The sequence below is a fragment of the Epinephelus lanceolatus genome, chromosome 13 (genome assembly GCF_041903045.1).
Source record: "Epinephelus lanceolatus isolate andai-2023 chromosome 13, ASM4190304v1, whole genome shotgun sequence".
In the NCBI taxonomy this organism is placed as follows: Eukaryota; Metazoa; Chordata; class Actinopteri; order Perciformes; family Serranidae; genus Epinephelus; species Epinephelus lanceolatus.
Genome location: NC_135746.1, coordinates 17,484,585 through 17,507,168, shown reverse-complemented (window position 1 = coordinate 17,507,168; position 22,584 = coordinate 17,484,585). Strand labels below are relative to the sequence as shown.

Below are 22,584 nucleotides of genomic sequence, written 5' to 3'. Positions count from 1 at the left end.
GAGAGCAGCAGCTGTACTGAACAACAATCCAGTGGTGGAAGGAGTGTTTCAACCTTTTATTTATATAAAATTACCACAACAAACAGAGTCAAAATACTGCTAGACTACAAGTAAAATTCCTGGCATTTAATGTTTGACACAGGTAGAAGCACAGAGTCACTATCAGCAAACACAAATATTAAAAGTAGCACTTATAATGAACAAAGGCCCCTTTTTAGATCATTTTTTGGGGCTTTTTCCTTCAATATATAGCACTGTATTCATTGTGAAAGGAGGAGAAAGAGAAGAGATGACATACAGAAAAATGCTGCACGCTGGAATTGAACCCACAGCCGCTGTGGCAAGAACATTGCTTCCATATATGGGATGCCCGCTCTACTCACTAAGCTACTGGGTGCCCCACAATGCACCCTTTAAAGCTAAAATACTTTTATATGGTATGATAATCTCACAGCACAATTCTGTTTTTCTATTAACCCATTTAAAACCCAACTATGTTCCAAATACACACAAAAAATATTGTAATGGTGGATTTCTATTCTAAATGCAAACATTTTTTGGATAAGGATTCTTTCTGTCAATTACAATGGACGCAGAATCTTAAAGCAAAAATCAGATAATAGGAAAAATGACAATAAACAGTGTTTACAGAATGTTTTTCAACAAAAAACATTTGTTCATTTATTTTTCATGAATTGTTAACTCATATCAGTGAATAAAATGATGCTTTAAAACACATTGCATATATACTTTATATTGTCTTCATCATTACGACTCAATACATCCTCTATTTCTGAAGTATCTCCAGAAAACAGAATGTTAAAAATTCTCCGAGATGAATATTCTATGAACATAATCAATAGAATGTATAGATTGATAAGGTTCATACTATCTTCTTATTTAGAGTATTTTAAGGCTTTCTTATATACAGACAGACAAGATGTAAGGAGATGTGTTTTACCCGCTTGACAGTTTCGACTGAGACTCCAGTCTTCCTCAGAAGCGTCATCCGACGTGCTGCTGTCGGATGACGCTTCTGAGGAAGACTGGAGTCTCTCTTATTTTGTTTATTACCTGTGCAAATACATTCAGAACTTTAAACTCTATGCTATTGGATCATAATTACTAAATAAAGTAGAATTTTACTACGTAATCTTTAACCATGTATTGACGTGCCCCAGTAGCTCAATTGGCAAACCATGAAACCACATGTAGGCTGCATCCTCAGCAGCAGCCCAGGCTCAGTCATAACCGGCAGCCCTTTGCTGCATGTCGTCTCCTTTCCCTCTCCTCCCTTTCCTGTCCATCCCCAGCTGTGCTGTCAAATAAAGACAGACAAAACCCCCCAAAAAAATCTAAAAATAAAATGTGATTGAGGTCAGTGATTTTCAGTACAAGTGAATGCAGAAGTATTTTAGTTCTTAGGAGCCAGTGCAAGGGCCAAGCTGCCTCATATGCACTTCTGCTTTTGACATTTCGCATTGATCAAATGTCTCTTAGTCATCCGTGTGTGAAAGAGACATAAGCGGGTGTTTGTGTGGAGTGTTGCAGCAATGACTCACATCCTCATATGACGTTATTTACAGCATCCTTTAGGGATAAGCTACTGCTAACCACTCTTGAATGGTCAGTGGATGCTAAATATGTCCAACCATTACTGACCGATTTGGTGTAAACGTTAAGCCAATATTGAGACAGCCACTTGTTTATCCATTCATCACACCCTGAGACGCTGGCTGTACACACAGTGGCAGAACATCACTGGATTCATTAATTCTCTGGACATAAAACATCTCTGTGAATCGTACCAAGCAATGCTCCTCAGAAAGAGCGTGTGCATTCCAGTGTCTGTGCAAAGGGGGTCTGTAGAAGAGCGTACGTCTGTGCTTGTGTTTGTGTGCGATTCTGCGAAGTGTGTCTTCATCTTTGTGTGTTTATTTGCATGTGTACTTCGGCGAGTGTTGACTTACGCAGATCCAGACGCGCGTCGCCTAAGTTTAGAGATGCTGGTCTCATCAGTTGTGGTTCTGGCTCTAGTCTGCAGTTTTTGGACCGTTTTTCCCTTCTGGCTCTCCCAGCAGTCCGTTAATGGGTTTGCCCAGGGTTGAAGCCTCGTGTGTGGGTTGCCAAAAAGTGAAGGTGCCTTATTTGTCTGGAACTTTGCAGAGCTTTTGCAGATTTGTGGCGTATAGTGACCCATCTGTCCCTTTGAGTACAGGGGGGAACAGGCTCCGTGGGAGAGAGAGGTTTAAGACATTTCCTGGAAGAAAAAAAAGTCCAGAAACAGAAAGACAGCATCTTTATTGTAAGTGTGTCTGCGTTCATGTGGGATCCTGTTTCCTCCCTCTTACCAAGAACATTAACCAGCAGACAGATGCTCTACAGCCGTGAACCCTGTGCACCTGCATCATATAGCCGCAGATACACAAACACTGAGAAGTGACTGCCCCAGTACAAACACAGAATGTAAATAGTTATTCCCTAGTAGCATTTTACCAGCTACAATCAAAGCGCGTACACTGTACAATTTGAGCCCATTTTAGAAGTGTTGTTTAATTCCAACTTCCACTGTACAACTAAATCGTCCTCGATGTAAAGCCAAAGCTCAAGATTTATGTGCTCACACAGTGCGGTCCGATCATCAAGCCTTCACTTGGGTCCTCACACTGTATGGGTAAATAGACAATAAAACGGTTCGTCGGCCCCAGTGGACACGTTCTGGCCATAGACAACTGTCAGTGAAGACTTGTTTGAAAGCTCCAGGACAGGTAGAAATTTGTTTGCTAGCAAGGGTACGGTTCACAATAATGTGTAGACAGATGTCCCCGAAGGAGCTTAAAAGCAGGTCAGTCCAAGTTTCGTTTCCCTTTCTCTCCTTCTCTCTCTAGCCCCTTTTACGCTGCCTGTTCAGGGCAGGAATATTGCGCCGTTATGCTGCCTAGCTGTTCTGTATATAAGGTACGACTGAAGAAAGGGGGGACAGAATGGTCTCGCCGTTAAGCTGCCACATAGGGGAGTAACAGCACCAAAACGGTGTCTGTATAAACATTACAGTCTGCTGGATGGAATCATGGACGGCACAGGTGTAACATGTACTACACGTGCGACCCACGGCGAGAATTTAAAAAGTAGCTGTTAGCAGTTAGCGGCTAACTCAAAGAAAAAGAACAGCCGTAAATGTCCGCAAATTGGGAAAACAATAAGATTCGGGAGCACCGTATCTTCCGAGCAGAGGACGAGATAAGCCTAAAATTAGTTTTAGAGTACATTAAACACAGATGTATATCAAAAACATATGTACAGGATAATGGATAGTGAAAAGCAGTGGACAGGTTTTTCAGCTTCTGCAGTCAGTAAGCGGTCATACAGTCAATGTCCATGCTGTGTATGAGTCCTCATGACGTGGATGGCAGCTTGGGGGAGAAAGCTGTCGCAGAACTTTGTGGAACGGGTTCTGATGCTGCAGATGGCCCTTATGGCAGAGGAGAGAACAGACTGTGTGAGGGGTGGGAGGGGTCTTTAACAATTACAGAGGCTCTGCGTATGCACTGCCTCTTGAATATGTCTTGGATGATGGGAAGAGAGACCCCGATGATCCTCTCTGTGGTTCTAACAATTCGATAAAAATGTTGGGTTATATGTAAGGCTGGTCTCGCCTCTTTGGATTCTGCAAAGCTGCGATGCAATGTATAATCACGAACTGGAGCGGAATGATGCAGCCGTCATTTGAATCTGTGTAAAAATGCAACAGAGGGATAAAGAAGGGACTTTGTAGGGGCTCTATAGCGCAATCTCTGTGTAAAAAGGGCTTCACACACACATACGCACACAAGTTAGCAAGGTAGCTAACTGTACGATTGATTGAGTGATTAAAAAGGCAGTGACTGTGGGGAATCGACTTGTGGATCTACTTCAACTGTGCCAGAGCGTGATGACAGCCGAACCAAACTTTCTGACTTGGCAGAAAGTCATCCAAATGTCTGAGGGCCAATTGACAACAGATAATCAGGCCATGATTGGTCCTCGTTCTTCCCTGTAAACTGCACAGCAAAAGACACCTGACAAAACTGAAATTCAGACCAACTCTAAAATAAGTCGTGTGGCTGAAAATTTGAGTCGAAACAGACTTAAATTGTACAGTGTATGCTCAGCTTTACAGAGAGTTGGATTAGATGCTAGAAGAAGTTGAAATTTGGTTAGAAGTGGCTTCTTAAACTCTGAATTCAAGCCAGTGGTCATTTTTATAACGTTTTTAGATCGGGGATATTTATTTTGGAGTACAGCTCTGACTTCCTGTGTACTGTATAAAGACTCCTTTAAGCAGATAGAGTTGCCGATCCTCCTGGAGTCCTTTTCCGTAACGTCTGGCCTCCATATCTGTCTCCACCACAGGTGTCGATTATTTAGACTTCATTGGTTTTCGATTGTGATACAAAGAGACAAATCGAATTGAGTTGAACGCAGATCAGCGGTCATGGCTTTCTGTGGTTTTTGGCTCTTCCTCCGTTTCCCCTGATGAGCCCTGTGTGGGCGCCACGGGGGCTCAGGAAGGAGGAGGGGTGGGGGGCAGGTTGCAGGTATGCCTGGAATCTCAGACTGTCCTCCACTTTCCCTCCCTGCAGCTCTCCCTGGTAAATGGGAGGGGGTCTGGCCAGACAGACCAGAGGGTAGGGTCAGAAAACACACACACACACACACACACACACACACACACACAGACAGACTCACCAAATGTGCCAAATGTGCAGGGTCTGCACATCAAACTGGGCATGGGGGAGGGGGCGTCAGGGGTTAGCTCTGGGCTAATTGGTCTGGACTAATGGCTGAGGGGGGCAGTTTGCAGAAAATAAACTTTTTTTATGTAGCACTGAAATGAATTAATAGAGACAGAGCGAGCAGGAGGGACCCAGAGTGGTGAATTCATTTCTGCAGCACTAATGAAAGTTTAAAATTTTTCATTTTATAGCAGCAGAGATCCTCAGAAAGTGGAAGCAGAGTGAGTGGAAATGTACTGAGTTTATAGAGAAGAGGGAGGGTGTTAAACCCAAATCTGACTGGGGCCTCAGATTAACTTCTCTGTGTACATAAACAAGTATACATATTACAGTCGCTGTCCAAATAGTCTTGCTGTAACGTAACAGGTGCCTATACATAGTTTATGAGAGCAGGACATTCAAACAGGACATTTAGTTCCTTAGCTGATCGATGCGCTCTGCTGGAAAGGTTTTCATATAAAAGAGTGATTAAATGTGTTGGCATAGGACACAACAGAGTACAGTTTATGTTCTTCATACCAAAACCAGACAGCTCACACAGAGAAAGAAAGACTTCATTAGAGAAAAAACATTTATGGTACTTAGTATAGTCGTAAGCATTGATTTGAGAAAATAAGAACCCTTTAAATGGACCATCAGTGTTTGAAAGATGCTGTGTAAAGTGGTGCATTCATATTTTATTTATTTAATGATTTACTCCTCACATCAAGGGACGTTCAAATTGAAAAGATGAAAAAGAAAGTGAGATTTTCTCCAATTGACAGTGTGTTTAAAGTCTGTTGGGTGGTGCCACCACAGCCACCCCCCCCCCCCCCCCCAACACACACACACACACACACACACACACACTCACTCCTACAAATTAGTGCAATCAATAAGTCTTTATCTGAGAAAAGATTTTTGTTCTGAAGCAACCAGAGTTGCTCTCGCTTGGTGCTTTTCAGATTCTGTTTCCAAGGAATACTTCATTGATAGTGTTTTGGCTCATCAGCGACTCTCCCCCGGAGGCCTTGTCAGGAAATCACCTAGAAGTCCTCCCGCAGTGCACAAGTGGCACAAAGTCTCTAAGGTGGTGTCCTGTCTTTTTCAGTCAAGGTTTAATAATCATAATAATAATAATCATAGTCTATCTCTTCAATCCTTATTTATATAGCTAAATGTAGCTATATATACTAAAACTAAGTTACAAAGTGCTTCACATAAAACCAAATGAAAACACAGCAATGACAAAATAAAAGTTCTAAAAGAACGACATACAAATTAAATAAACAAAAAAAAACCAATGACCCAAAAGGCAGTGCAATAAAAGGAGCTGTTTTCAGCTCAGATCTAAAAGACAACACCGACTCAGCCTGCCTTATTTCTGCAGGCAAAGTGTTCAGAGCCTTGGGGCTCTTAACTCAAAAGCTGTCTCCCTTAGGACCTGTGTGCACATTGTGTTTTTCTTTTGCAGAAAAGCGGTGGCAGGGTGCTGGATAGTGCATCATCCCAGGGCTTCATTTAAAAAAAAGCACTCCCAGGTTTTTTATTAAATGTTGTGCTGCGGATGGATTTGTTTCTGTGAAAATATCTTGACAGTATCGTTACTGTGGCTAGGTAGCTAACACTGTGTTAACAGAGGGTTGACTGGCCGACTGCTGGTGACCGTTTACTTGTAATATTTCTCAATAATGAGTTGACGACGTGATTTCGTCAACACCCCTGAAATTTCAGTATGACAACTTTGACCATTACTTCAGTTTTTACTGTCTCTCTTGGATGACTGCATTTATTCTGATCCTCACTTGGAGAAAAAACTAAAAAGCTAAACTCCTGAACTTGCCTTAGAAGGACTAAATGTACAAACCCGATATTTAAATAACCCATGGAGAGAGACTCTCACTGCAGCCTGTTTTATTTTGTTCTGAAAATGACGACGTGCAGCCTTGTTCTGTGGACAAAAAAATATGGTGAAGAGCCAGAAAATACAGTGAGGCTGGACGGAGCAGTGAGTGACAACAACTCCAACCACATTAAGGAATGCTGTTTATGGTGGAAATGCTAAACAGACGTAGGATCTGGGTACCATGTCTGGAGGGATACTTTTGGTTCCAAAGGTACCATACCGAAAGTGTTTGGTGGAAATGCAACTTGGGATAGACAGAGAAGTTCAGAGATTTTCAACTAGAAGCTCTCGGAGTGGCAGCACAAAAAGCTGGAGCACTCTGCTTCAAAAAAGAGACGCTGGGTGCAGTGCTTTTTCTCTAGGCATCTGCATACACTCCCCCCTCTTTGGGAGTAACTGAAAAAAGATGGCGGCATATAGAAAAAAGCTCTATGTGGACACAGTCCTTTAATCTTCAGCTGAGAGCCTGGAATAGATAGAAGGACGCTGCCCAGGGATCCTAAAATACGTTCAGGGTCGTACAGGGATGACAGATCTGAGATATATGGAGGATTCAGTCCATTTAGTGCCCTTTAAGTAATTAAAAGAACCTCGAACTATAATCTAAAACATTATGGAAGTTAGTGTGAAGATGTTAAATCTCAGTGATGAGGTCAAACATGAAACTAGTCTTGCATAGCCAGACTCATCTTTTCACTCTGTTATAGCGGTGTGCATGAAACAACAACCTCCGAGCTAGCAAACTACACACCAAAACATCTTTTAATGTTTTATGTGGTGTTTTCTTTTGAGGGGATTTCGCTGCCAGAGCTCGTCCTCCCACCAAAACAATTTCTTCCTGACACTAATTTGCAAAGGCACTGTTCCTGCATCATGGGCTTAGTGCCACTCAAGACAACTGTGATTGGTTTATAGACATATAAACAATCTAGAGCCTTTCCTTCAGCACTGGCACAGCATAAGATCTGGCTATGCAAGAGACTAACACCTCGTTTCCACTTACGTATGTATACAGAGACGAGGCAACTGGAAGTCCAGTCATTACCATGGGAATCTCTGTGATATCCGATGTTCCTGTGAAACTCCTCCCCTCTGTATTTTTTCAGTCAGGAATTTGCCCGGGTACATCAAAAAAATGGAACCTTTGCGTTGGATTTTGGAGAGACCGTATGACAGTGTGCTAGCTTAGCTAACAGGCTGCTAACTAGCTAAAGGGCTATTTCCTTCAGTTCAGTTGCCTGTGTTGGTTGTCAAGTGTCTAGTTTGAACAGATTGTGAATCTGAGTAATGTTATTCTGCTAAAATATGGTTATACATAGTGTACAGTCAGATCGTCATTATGATTCCCTTAGCCGTTCATACGCCTTTTTAATTAGACATTTCACAAAACATGCCACGTACCTGGCAGGTCCTGTTTTTGTCTCGTTAATGTTCCATGTGTATATTCCAAACTACTGGATGGCTAAAAATGGACAAAAGTAGCTTCACCCCCATGGCTACAGGTAGTTTCTATCAGGTTTCTGTCCAGCCACAAAGAAATGCACTTCACTTTCTCACTGGCCCTAACAAAAAGAAATGGAGAAATACTGAACTTCCACTGAACCCTCCTCTTCTGTGGCAGCCACGGGTTTCTTAACTGTGCATTTGATGTCGAAAAAACATGGAGTGTGGACTCCACGTAGACTGTGTCAAGCTGTCACACACAATTTAAAGTATTATTATATTATCTGGGCGAAGGTCCCTTGCTATTTTCATATTCATCCAGCTTTCCATGTCGTCTACTTCAAGCCAAATGTCCCCAGTTTCTGAACGCACCCACACTTGTGCCTTCAGTGTGTGCAAGTTAGCATACCGACATTAGCATTTAGCTCAAAGCGCTGCTCTTTAGTTCCTCTGAACTGGCTTCAGCCTGAAGGATCCATTAAGGTACCTCTGAGGGGAACTCTATTTTACCTTCCATAACAGCGCCTGGATCAGCGGGGGTATTTGAGAGCTAACCAAAGATGAAATGTTGAAGCGTCTTTTTCTTCTGTCTCTCCACATGCATGCCTCCTTTCCCCCCATTCCTCAGTTCCCAGTTTTGTTTTGCCCTTGGCCTGTGTATTACTGTCTGGATAGCAGAGGGACTCATTGAATTCCCCTTGTACAGGGTTCAGCTGTTGTTCATTATTCCTTTGTGTTTACCCTTTTAAACTTCCACTTGTCAACTACTCATGTAGAGAACTATTTTTACTTTTTTCCCGTGCTTGCCTGTGTTTCCAATCTAGCCTGGCTGTTAGCTATTCAGCGTGTTTCCTAAAAACCGATAGGTGAGGCCACACAAGGGCTGCAGGGGCAAAGTAAACACCCACCATTGTGGAGATATAGTTTTAATTCACATTAGCAGAACATCCGACTAAGTCTTGTTTTTCAATTAGCAAATTTTCATATGGGAAGCCACTGAGAGATCATGTCCTGATTTATGCAATACTGACACCTGCTTGTTGGTTAAGGAGCGTGCAATGCGGAGCAGAGGATTCAGGGAAATGGAATTTAACAAATTGAAGTGTTGCATTGCTTATTGGCAGATGATAAAATCGTATGGTGACAACCTGTGTCACGGAGGGGGAAGTGGCTCATGGCTGTCTACACGCTCCCCAGACCAGCAGTGGAGTTAGCTGGGACAAGGATCACAGTACTCACAAATTGGAGAGATAAAAGGCAGAAATTTAAAAATCTCTTTGATAACGGGACAAGTTGGTCTCATAGGATAAACAAACTTGGGGGAAAACTAGTCGACTAGTTAAAAGCATGATGAATTCATGGGCTAATTCCTGGACTGCCACCCCTCTGGGCTTTCTGAAAAGTCCTCTGATCTCTGATACTCCTAGCCCTTGGCCTGTAACTTTCAAGTCTTAATCTGTATAGTCTGGCAGGAGTCCACTTGAAACACCCCGGTTTTTTCAGCTGAATGTTTCTGCTTTATAAATATCCAGACATTTTCCTGCAAGTCTGAACTGAAAAGTTTCACAAATTTGAGTCATTATCATATGTTTTTATTACTTTCGAAATCACACATATTGTGTGCTCCATGTGTGCAGAGACACAACTCGCATGCTCATTAATTTCTTACATATGTGACTGGGATGATTGGATCTCACAAGCAGAATTATTCCAATATGGAGCTGCAGTATTTATGCGAGGAATGACTAAGAGGTCTCAGTTGCCTTCAGTTAGGGAGCTAATGTGAGGGATCTGCAGCGTTTGGAACTACTGTGATATCTCTAAGTTTGTTTTGGCTACCGTGAGCCTGCCTCACCATGCAGACCTGGAAAGCCTTTGGGATGTTTTTTAATCCGTCATAGCAGCAGAGGAAGAAGACGCTTGGAATAATTGCTTTAAAAATGTTGGCTTTCCTGTGCGTGACATGACCTAAGGGAAACTGCTAAACTATGGTGATAAAAACTTGTTAGATGAAACAATGTGAGGCTGTGCAGTCAAGGCAGAGGTTGACACTGTGGTGAGGTCAATCTGTGGTGGAAGATTCTGCAGAACGAATCAAGGTGGACCCAGAACCAGATAAATACACAGCCAAAGTGCAGTTTAACCCATGGCTGTGTACTCAGCTCAAACATTTAAACTCTTGGGATGTTAACTCTTGGCTTTGTCTGATAGTAGTTTCTTTTTTGTTTTCAATTAGTTAATTAGGAAGCCACTAACAATGAATGGTGCACCCGTGACAGGCGAGAATATTTGATTCTTTAAATTGAATCTTTTATTCTGAGAAAGCTAAGTACTTTTTCTTTTTTTTCTTGTCTCAGTTAGAAGGTCTACTGTATTTCCGGGTATTTCTGTATATGTTTATATATCGCAGCACCTCCAGGCCATGGTTCTCTGCCAGAAACCGATGGATTGCCCTCTCCAGTTGTGAGAGAGTTACTGCCAAGTTCAAGTATCTCAGGGTCTTGTTCAGGAGTGAGGGTAGAATGGAGCGTGAGATGGATCAGCGGTTTGGTGCTGTGTCAGCAGTGATGCAGGCACTGGGCTGAGCCAGAAGGTGAAGGTTTTGATTTACTGGTCCATCTACGTCCCAACCCTCACCTGTGGTCATGAGCTCTGGGTAGTGACCGAAAGAATGAGATTGTGGATACAAGTGGCTGAAATGAGTTTCCTCAGAGGGGTGGCTGGGCTCAGTCTTAGAGATAGGGTAAGGAGGTCGGACATCCAAAGGGAGCTCGGAGTAGAACTGCTGCTTCTTCACATTGAAAGGGGTCAGCTGAGGTGGTTCGGGCATCTGATCAGGATCCTCCTGGGCACCTCCAGTTAGAGGTGTTTCAGGCATGTCCCACTAGTAGGAGGCCCCGGGGCAGACCCAGAACATGCTGGAGGGTTTACGTATCTCATCTTGCCTGGGAACACCTTGGGGTCCCCCAGGAGGAGCTGGAAAGCGTTGCTGGGGAGTGTGTCATGGCCAAATTTCTGGCTAAGTGATGGCCTTATTAAATGTCTGTATTTAACCAGGAAAAGCCTCACTGAGATTAAAGATGTTCTCTCTAAACTAACAGACAAAAAACACAACAGGTACAGAGAATAAAATAATTCAGAATCAAAGCCAGTGTGTCTACAGGTCCTTCAAAGGTCTTAAAGTCTTAGTAAGTATTCGGCCTTCAGAGTCATTAAATCTTCTTAAATCTGAATTAGTGAGGTATTAACTGCTGTAAACATTTGATTAATCTATCTTTTATGTTATTTTTGTTAGAACGAGTCAAGCCATATTTCTGATTGTCTATCTCTTTTTTCTTTTAACTTACTACTTGCACTTACCGGTTGGCAAAATGTAGTTTAATATAATCACTCTAATAACCATAGTACCTCATAAAACTGCCCTCTGCACTACATATACACTTACTGTTATACTGACCTGCAATACTTGAATATGAAAGAGGTGATTTGTTTAAAAATCAGACTTAAATTTATTTAAATCTTATCTCGAAAAGGGTTTAAAAAGCATTACATTTTAGTGCCTGATACCTGTGACAGCCTGATCACAGCAGACCCAGAAATCAGGTCAACACATCCTGGATCACATATTTAATCAAAGCATCTCCAGCCTGGTGCACCTTACTCTGACTCCTTTGGTTTACTTTTGAAAGATCTGCGTACACTGTCAGGAGCTTGCATATGCTTTTGGTTATCGTCTGTTAATGTGATAGCTGCTCAATTTCTACCCTGACGTTATGCGTCTCAGATGATTGCCTGTATTTATGGCAGAAACTGTTTTCCACTTATCAAATTCTGCTAGACACGTGAAATCTACCGTGTGTGTCTTGTTTTTTCAGGTGGATCTCATGAAGAATATCAGTAATATCCCCCAGCCATTCCTCTACACACGGCATGTTCACTTCCTCAACTTTACCAGGTACAGTGGTTGCACCAGTGGACACTGGCGTTCAGTAACAGCATATTCAATCACAGTTTGTTGTCCCAGATTTGAAATTCTGCACTTAACATTGATTTTTCTTTGTCTTTGTCTTTGTAAGGTTCAGGATAGAGCAGCCGGTCTATATCAACATAATCCGGGACCCCATCAACCGGTTCCTCTCCAACTACTTCTTCCGTCGCTTCGGTGACTGGAGGGGCGAGCAGAACCACCTCATCCGTACTCCAGGGATGAAAGATGATGAGAGATACCTGGTGAGGCCTTTGATTTTTATGGAGCAGTTAATTATTGTTTCTGGCTTGAAAATCAAAGCTGCTGTCTCGAGCATAAAATTGAGAGTGATTTACATGCTTCAAGTTGTATTTCATGGTTTATAGATGTGTGTATCACAGCGTATATCAGTGTCTGATTATTGATTGTTTTTCCACAGAGGAGATTCATTTCTCCTGTCGGAAAATGACTCATAGATACAGTGCACATTTTTGAGCTTTGCACTCTTTACTAATGGTGTCTTGAACTTTTTAACGGTCTAGGAATAAAAACTTGCTAGAAGTTTCTATCGATATGACCCCCTGAACTGCTTAATACATAAATGTAAATGTGAGGTGCACCACTTTTCATTCAGGAGAACTACTTCTGACTCTTTGCAGGAGTCTCACACAAAGTGTCGTCATGCAGGCACACGGGGCCACTTGATTAATTAGCTGTAGTTTTGTAGCCAAAGTTTTGCACCTGCTTGCAGATTGGAAAGGATTTTTATTAAGAGAATTAAGGGTGAAATTCTGGGTCGATACCAAAACTGTATTTAAAATAAGAGTTTGGCTGACAGCCGATACTGATATAGATGTTATTCAGCTCTTCATTACACTATTTGTGAATGAGCACATATTCGATCATACACATTTAAGAAACAACCTTTAATAACCTGAACATGAACGTGAAAATCATCTCTCTTTTAAAAGATTAAAAAGCCATTATATACCATACATAATATATTATAATTTCCCCTCTAATATCTGTTTTATATTGCTGTGAAAATAACAACAAATTTCTCCTTTAAACAACTGAATTTATTCAAAGTTCTTGCCAAAAACAAAATTTTACAAGAATATGTTTGAACACATAATGATAATGTTATAATTTACCTTTGCCCAGCAGTCATTTTTACTGAGTAGAGCTCTATCGCACCATAATGTAACTCAGTGCAAGCTCCGTTAGCTGTTAGCTCCGACCAACCAATGGGCTAACGATTAACATTAAAGGGATACTTTACTGATTTTCACATAGCTTCGTATCAAATAGCGTGGGTAGTGTGTGAAAATGAACCATGGTACACTTCCCTCCATCTAACCAGTGTCTAGATATCCCTCCTCAGCCAGTGTTTTGCTTGTTCTCGGGCTGTTGCTTGAACGACAGGCTGTACGCCTGCATTTTTGTATCACCCACATTTTTGTATGGTATTGCCTGTCTGATTGGACCAAAGTCAAAATAGACGAATATATTTCAAGATTATGTTCTGTATTTCCTGTTTGCCTGTTTGTATGGCCCAAGACCCGTCCACCAGACACTCGCTGGTGAGCCCCACCCAGGTCTGACTCCAGGGGGCGACCCAGGGTCCCCATACCCAAACTCCGAATATGCAGTTTCATCAAGGTCTTCTTGAATTACTCGTAGTCTGGCCTCTCCCCTGGGACCACTTTGCCTTGGGAAACCCTACTGGGGTCTGTTAGCCTTGGACAACACAGCTCCCAGGTTCTCATGGACACACAAATCCCTCCAAGGTTAAGGTGACGATTCTCAGAGTAGAGCCGCTGCTCCTTTGCATCAAAAGGGGTCAGTTGAGGTGGTTCGGGCATCTGATCAGGATGCCTCCGGGGCGCCTCCTGTTAGAGGTATTCCGGGCACGTCCCACTGGTAGGAGGCCCCAGGGCAGACCCAGAACACACTGGAGGGATTACATATCTTATCTGGCCTGAGAACACCTTGGGGTCTCTCAGGAGGAGCTGGAAAGCATTGCTGGGGAGAGGAATGTCTGGGGTGCTTTGCTTGGCCTGCTGCCTCTTCGACCCGGCCCTGGGTAAGGGGATGAACATGTATAGATGGATGGATGGATTAACTATCTTTTTCAATTCTGTTTCTGAGCAGTGCATCCTTGGCCATAACATTGTGTCAGATTTATGATGAGGAGAACTGACAATGTCCCTCTCTAAAAACTTCTCCCCTAAATCCTCAAATGATATGTTCTAACTAGGAGCCATTACAGTATACGGAGCCTTTAATCTAACTAGCTTTAGAGAGGGTACCACATTTACGATGTCGCCCCACTCCCTAGAGAAGCCCACTGTAGAAAACTTTTCTAACAATATTATTTAAAAGTCAAACAAAAACTGAATCTTTGAGCCTTCTTCCCCTCTATCTGCCTTTCATCTTGGTCCCAGTGCCCACAGGCCCATTTACTCTCATATGGACATTAGCTAAATCAATGCCACGGATGTTTATGGTTTGAAATACTAATGCATTTGCAGTATTTGAGAGAGCTGCATAGTTACTTTATGACTGAGTCCCTAGCTTGCCAGTAAAAGTGCTTTGACTCTGTATCTGTTTTGGTTCCCGGCCAGCTGGTTTCATAACCTGAAGCTCAGTTGAGACATGAAGTGAAATGTTGTATACTCATGTCTTATTCTGGTATGAGCTTTATGTACACTAATTATGGAGGCATGTGAGCCAAGGAGGGTTTGCACAGAGAGACGGTAATGATACTGACTGTTGAACTATGTTATATAAACACACTCTATAATCTTCCACTCAATATCGTAACAAGAAAGTAATCCTACTGACATTGATTTTCTTTATTACATTCATTCACTCACTGAATAACTGATAAAAACCATCTTCTGTGTCAGTCAGATGGCGGGTTTGTTGAATTTAAGACCTCTGTTTGTCGTTATCGTGAGACAAACACAAACTTCCTAAATGTTAAAATATAAGCAGCAGAACATTTCTTCAATGCAGGAATATATCAAAACCACACTTTGCTCCCTTTGAAGATGTTTTACACGTGGTGTTGCTGGAGGCAGGAAGGCAAATTGTAAGGCCACGGCAGTCTGATGCTAAACTCAATATTTAAATCTGATTATGATTCCAATTAGAGACCTGATTTAGTATAACCACATCAGAAACTTGGTATTCTACATCTGCCTCGCAGAGTTGTTTTCCCCCGTAGCGCCATACTGTAGGCAATGCATCTCACATTATACAGTACATGCTGTTTGGAGCCTTACTTTAATTTTCAATTTTTAGTTTTTTTAATCTGTGGGTGAGTTTTTCCATTTTGGAGGAGCTGCTGAGATACAGTGTGAGCTCATGACACAAAATACAGTTAGCAGTGAAGTGATGGGTGCTATGTGTCAATTGAAGAAAGCAACATTTTTGATTAGGGGAGCACGTGGGTAAAAGACAGAAAATTTTGGTTATAAAAACAGGTCAAAATTATGATCAATACAAGATTTCATAGCAAATCGATATCCAATCCCAAACACAGATACACTTTTGGTCCTTCCTGCCACAGTCCTCAATACTGTCAGAGCTCAAATGGCCATACCGAGAGGCGAGCAGGAGGAGTGAATGTCATTCTGGCTTGAGTCTGACTGGGTGTAATTAAGTATTGCACTGCTTTCCCTGGAGTTTTGGACCATGTGAGTTGAGTTATTAAAGTATGCAGACCACGGGGGCCCCTTGCTACAGTTAGAGGAGAGGGGGAGGCTGTGTTGCTGTAGACTGGGATACCTGTGTGTGAATGTGTGTGTGTGTACTTGTATATGATGTATAATGAGGACAAAAAACATATTTTAGCAACAGTGTGAGGACATTTTGGGTGATCCTCACTTTTTCAAAGGCCTGTTTAAGGGTTAAGACTTGGTTTTAGGGTTCAGGTTAGATTTAAGTTTAGGTAAGGGTTGGTGTTAGGCACTTAGTTGTGATGGTTAAGGTTAGGGTAAGGAGCTAGAGAGTGCATTATATCAATGAATGTCCTCACAAAGATAGAAGTACAAGGAAGGGTGTGTGTGTGTGTGTGTGTGTGTGTGTGTGTGTTTATACTACTATATTCATGTGGACCAAAACTTCTTAACAGGGTGTGATGAGTTAAAGTAGTTACAGTATGCAATGTTTTGCCCTGAGTCACTGAAGTGTATTCCAAGTCTTGTCCTCTTCCCCATGACTTATTCACTCCTTCTCTGGCACTCTCTGAGATAACTGAGATTCTGCTGCATACCAACATGTTACTGTATCGGCACAGACGTGTCTCTCAGATCATCCTGTTTTGCTTTGCTGTGCTTTCTTTACTCACTGTGCTTTACATTGCTGCTGTTGGTATTGTTTATTTGTACTGACTGTGCTCGATAGCCACGACATCCTAGCTCACCTAATCAGCAAAAACAGCTTGACGTTATGTGCTAAATCATATCTATAAACAGTGGCCGCAAGCATATGCCACACCACCATCTGTATAATGCTGCAGTAGAGTGCTATACGCTGCAAAAAGTGCTGAACCTCGCTGAAAAACCAATTACAGGCCAAAGCAGAAGTTTAGGAATCAACAGAGTCAGACTGATGTGTGATAGCTGTATATATTCAGTCCTCCCAAGCTACAGTTGGTAACTTTAAAAAAACAACTTTTTATTATATTTGCTGAAACTGTCACTACATCCACACAGTAATCCACGAGACAGATAATTGCCTCCTCAAATTGCTTATAATGGTATTACAATAAGTGAGCAGAAACAACCAATCAAAGCAGAGGAGTCTCTAACGCAGCTGTCAATCACTGCTTGTGAACTGTGGTCAAACTGTCAAACTAGGCAGGACTGATCAAATATAAGTTAAGATTCGGTTACTGCATTGTCTTTTTCTCACCTCAGATGTTTTCAGAAACATATTTTAGTGTACTGTTTAGCTGTCAAATGAAAAATCTGGTTCATCCGGTGGGTGGTGCTTCATTTGACTGTTTCCAACTCTCATTTTACAGCTAAACAGTACACTAAAATATGTTTCTGAAAACATCTGAGGTGAGAAACAGGCAATGCAAATACAGAATCTTGATTCATATTTGATCAATGTGTCTATTTTGTATCTGTTTAACCAGGTAAGTCCCATTGAGATCAGCGAAGGAGACCTGGCTTAGACAGCAGCATGCAAAAAGTTACAGCCAAACAACCACACAATAAAAACACAAAAGATCTATGGTAACATGTAGAAATATTAGAACACATACACACAATGACAAGACACAACAGACTCATTTATCCTTGTACTTAAGAGAGCTCTAAAATCAGGCAGAGAGACCAATTAACATAGTTTCAAATCTTTTTGAAGGTTATTCTAAGTGAGAGGAGCAGAACACATTGAGCTTTCTTTCCTAGCTCAGTCTGTTGACTAGGAACAGACAACAGAACTAAGTCTTGAGATATTAGACTGTAGCTACAGTACAGTACAGTACAGTGATCTGCGTAGTTACTGTGTTGTTTCCTATTGGTTTGTGGACTCCCGTTTTGAGGCCTTGAGTTTGGCGTTTCAGCAGTTGCCATCTTGGGTTATTTCAGCCAGGTTGACCATATGTGGACGAGAGTGTGGAGCTGTGGATAAGCGAGGGACTCATAGACTGCAGCAATGCCTTGCAGAAACCTGTCACTAAAGCGTCCCGCCCTTAAATATGCCTAACTTTAAGCCCTAATAAAATGTAAACTGGTGAGTTTACCAGGCTGTAAATATGTTTATTTCTGCAGTGTAGTTGGGCATTCTAACTTGGTGGCCTATAGGGATGGACGCTGTTTTGGAACCAGCCTCAATTGGCCATTTGATTAATTGCAGTTTTTGGCACTTCCGCATTGGCTTCATTTCTCGGCCTTGGAAATTGCCGGCTGTTCACGAGCAATGATCGACAGCTGCGTCAGAGACTCTTCGACTGGGTGTTCCCATGTGCCGCGATAGATTCTAGTAGATGCCAGTAGAGACAGTAGGAGGTGGACGGACATGATTTTTTTCACAGACAATCTGTCTCATGTAATACTCTATGGATGTAGAGACAGTTTCAGCAAATATGACATAAGGTTATCGTCATAAAAGTTGCTAACTGTAGCTTTGAAATGTCTTGAATAATGGATTTTATGTTTTAGGTAGAGTCAAGCCTTCAGCTTCTGTGAGCATGTGTGTTGAGAGCAGCTGTCTACAAGAGGGGGGGTGGAGAGGACTAATCAGCAACTGAAAACGGTGAAACTGCAGCACTGATTCTCAGCAACAGTGTCACCTCACAAGGAGTTATTTGATTCAGTGTCAGGATCTGAAATAAGACTTCATATAAAGCTCTAAGTTTCTGTGTGTTCTGTAGAGAGCTCCAGATTTGAAGAATGTCCTCGCAGGTATAGCATGTCAAATATTTGTGTGTGTATCAGTGTGAGTGCCCTGCTATGTCAACACTCAGAGTTGGAACTAGTCGTGGATATATCCCCTGCCTGGTGTGCATTAGCCCTGCCTGCCCTGCTCTGGGTGTATATGAGAGGTGTCAATGAAAGAACACTGTCAGTTTGCTTGCCGGGGCCGAGGGAACCTGATGCACGTGTTGCCGAGACATTCCTGTGGTCGGCTTGGATTTTCCGTCAGTCCCCCACACCCCTTTTTACACACACATACACTACACTATCCACAAGCATGCACTGGACACTTGAACGCAGAGTGTACACACATGGGATTGAGCATGGACTGTCATTCATGAGCTTTTATTTAGGATGTAGATGGTTTTGATTAACCAGCTCAGATTGATCTGATTACATTATTTTAGTCACTGTGCAGAGCTAAGGTTGTATTTATATGCGTGTGTAAAAATGACAGCTACAGAGGGAGCGGTTGAGAGTGATTAATTAGGCTCTGCCCCACCACAGTGTGCATATGCCTCTGTTCATACAAACACATGAACTCTGTCTATGAGGTAATTCAGTGTCCCTACTGAACCCAAAGAACACAGGTTGGTTCCCACAGTTCAGAAATACTGGTCTGATCAGGTGAGATTCCCGCGGCATGTGAAAAATCATCTGCTCTCAGGTAACTCAACATTTACAATGACACATACACATTCTCAGACAAATAACGAGGGAGGCTTGACTGACATCAGTCCTGCCCCGGCTTGCCTTGACATTAGAAACAGTAGGGTGGTGTATCTGTCATAGGGATGATTGCCTGAGGTGCAACCGACACATGAGGCTTACTAGGCACAACCATCAGGTGTTGTTCAAGCAAGTATGGGATTTTTTTGACATTTTTGTTTCAGTTTCTGTGATTGGCAACTTATGTGACCGTTTCTGTGTTGTCTGCTGAAGACTTAAAAGTTCAGTGTGTAAGATTTAGGGGGATTAAGTGGCGTACAGCAGTGAGGATTGCACATTGCAACCAGCTGAAATTTCTCCCACGTGCCAAGCATGAACTCCTGGTTAGAATTCTTCAGGACCCAGGGGTTTAAACTGGAAAAAAACACTGAATAAAGCAGTTAAGCTTTATTTATCAGTGTTTCTCCAACACTGTTTGGCACGTCGCGGACAGGCCGCTAGCTCACCTTTTTTCTCTGATAACTTAAAGTGTGCTCACCTTATTTCTGATTCAGACGTTCAGGGGGTTTTCACTGTGAGCCAAATTATCCGCAGATACCTTCTCTTCTCTAAAACGAATGGACCTGGTGATTTAAAGCAGTAAAAACAGCAGTTTCACATTAAAAATCAGTGTTTTCCTGACTCTGTTTAGCATGACAAAAAGAGGACGCTTGCCTAGCACCTGCTAATGTGTGCTCACCTTTTTTTTCTGATAACTTAAGATCCAGACGGTCAGGAAATTTTGACTGGGAGCCAAATTATCTGCAGAGGTCTCTTCCTCTCTACAATAAACCGACACTGTGATTTAAACACAGAATAAAACAATTTTTTGTTAAACAAATCAATGTTTTCTCCGTCGTTCTCTTTGCAGAGGGGCTACTACGTGTTTTACGACACTGCTCGTCGCAGATGGGCTTCTAACTGCAGTGGCCGATGTGAAAACGTGAATGGCCAGTGTTTGATTTGTCTGTTCTGGGTTACTGCAGAAACATGGCAGACTCTATAAACGAAGACCTGCTCAGTATGTAGATATAAATGACTCATTCTAACACAAAGAAAAAAAACACAGATTCTTATTTTCAGGTGATTATACGCTAAAGAAAACATACTTATTATATTACATTCACATTCAGCCAATATATCTCTAAATCCTACATACCAGAACTTTAAAGGGAAACACCACCGAAATTATGAACCCCAATATGTTTTTTTACATGGCCTAGGAAAGTCCAAACAATATTTGTGAACACGTGCCACTCTCTCTCTCTCTCTAAACCAGAAACCAGAAAAGTCAAAGTTTTTGGCGTATCTGTTTTTAAGATCTGTTTTTACTATGATGCAGTTTGTGCAATAAAAATCGTTTACTTTCTGCAGCTGTTTAATGCAGTCTACTTGCATCATATACTGTGTCATATTATGGCGCCTAGAAAACCCCTATAGTAATCAAAGCCTTCAGTACATATATATGATGGCACTGAAATGTTTTTATAGGTCTTTTATGTACTCTTGACAGTAGAATAAGAGACTGTAAACCTATATAAAGGCCCAGTCATAAAACAAATACTGTGAAACAGCCAGAATCTAAAAAATACAGTGATAGAAATATTTTATCAGGCTGCTGGTGATAGCAGACTGTGTGGATCTTGAACTAATGACTGAGGCTGCTTTCCGACCTGGAGTTGTCTTGCTTTGGTCCGAATCAGGGACTAATTTTGTTAAAAAGTTGTATAATTGCCTAGAGCTGGTTCGTGTTTTCACGGCAGCATTTACAAGCGTACCGGATCAAATGGAATTTTCCAAGAAAGCTGCTCTTGATTGGTCAGAATTTCCATGCAGGAAAAACCCAGGAAGTAAACAAACGTTGAAGAAGAGTACACTTGCAAGATAAATGTGACACTTTCTAATGTCACAATGGAGGGACAACTACGCAGGTTGATTTTAGCGCTGCTCATCGTGGACTATATTGCTGTCATTGTTCATTTTAGTCAAACCATACAGTTTGAAAACGAGGCGCGGCTCCAACTAGAAAACAATGTTTTGATGCATTGGATGTGCTGAATGTGCATATTAAGGCAGTACAGGAGCAGGCGCACATTAATAAATAGGGATGCACCGAAATGAAAATTTGTGGCCGAAGCCGAATAATATTAAACGCTTGGCCGAATACCGAATATTGTTGTTTAGTTTTTCATTAGTTTTTGCAGATGAACCCCCTCCAGATTAGTGTTGTCACGGTACCAATATTGGGACCCAATGTATGATACCAATGAAAATATCATGGTTCTGAGTAGTATCACGATACTACAGCGAAAATGAGGCAGATGTGCCTTTTGTCATTTATAAAAAGATAAATCACTTTTCTATATCAATGATATTTCAATGGAATAAATTACTTATTGACTTATTCATACTTCAAAAACAGCATCAATCAGTGATGAACATAGGGGGGATCAAAATAAAATAAATAAATAGAATAAGAATCAACCAGCCACCCTCCTCCCCTGACAGTCCCTTGATAAGTAATGAACAGTCCCTAAAGTGTGGTGAGGTTTGTGGGCCGTGAACGGCTCGTTTCTCCTCTGACACATCACATACCTGTGTTCAGCTGGCTCAGCTGTTCAGGTACTTCTGGGCAGTCATGACGCCAAGAAGAGGATATTATTGGAGCCGACTTCTCCGTCGCCGGTAAGCCAATGGCCGCCGTATTTTACAGGAATACATTACTGTCTGTGTCTGTGACCCCTGTTTAACCCACAATCAGTGGGATTCGCCTTTCGTTTCTGCTGCTGGTTGAAATCTGTAGGCTGCTCGCACAGCGTGCTGAATGATTTAAGCCTATTTTGCTCGCTCAAAACTATTTTTAGTCGCAAATGCGAGTGCCGTGACGGACAGATCGCCACACTGCCGACATTTTACTCCGCCCGTCACGGCACGCTGTTTGATTGCGTTATCAAAACACGCCGCTATTATTCAGCCTTGCTTTGAACTTATTCCACCGAATACCGAATGTGTGTTTTTTTGCAATATTCGGCCAAATATATTCGGTTACCAAATATTCGGTGCATCCCTATTAATAATCCTCCAGGACTTAACCCAAACAATGTGTCATGTGACTGCAGTTTGTTCAGATCGACAAACCTCAAATGAACTACACCAGAGTTCGATTGGAACCGGACCAAGACCACGTCTTCAAGAAGGTCTTGGTCTGGTTGTTTTAGGTGCGCACCTGAGTGTGATTGCTGGGTTCACACCTGCCCAAATGAACCGCACTTAGGGGGCAAATTAACTTGAGTTCTATTGAGCCAAACAAAACAGGGCAGGTGTGAAAGCACTGGCTGGACCAGTTGGGAACCACCTGTTTAAGGTGTT

At 42.0% G+C, this 22,584-nt stretch overlaps 1 protein-coding gene and 1 long non-coding RNA gene across 3 annotated transcripts in view; one reads left to right on the top strand and one right to left on the bottom strand.

Annotated features, from left to right (window-relative positions):
* Positions 1 to 22,584, top strand: part of usta (uronyl 2-sulfotransferase a) — a 96,806-nt gene that overhangs the window by 63,620 nt on the left and 10,602 nt on the right. For both annotated transcript variants that reach the window (XM_033647831.2, XM_033647832.2), the window contains 2 exons: positions 11,979 to 12,058; positions 12,180 to 12,333. In XM_033647831.2, the coding sequence (XP_033503722.1) occupies positions 11,979 to 12,058; positions 12,180 to 12,333 (234 nt within the window). The remainder of the gene's footprint in view (positions 1 to 11,978; positions 12,059 to 12,179; positions 12,334 to 22,584) is intronic.
* Positions 1,083 to 20,720, bottom strand: LOC144466531 (uncharacterized). The gene is made up of 3 exons (XR_013493136.1): positions 19,916 to 20,720; positions 19,715 to 19,799; positions 1,083 to 2,260 (listed from the first exon to the last, which is right to left on the bottom strand). It is a non-coding gene; the product is annotated as an uncharacterized LOC144466531 (long non-coding RNA).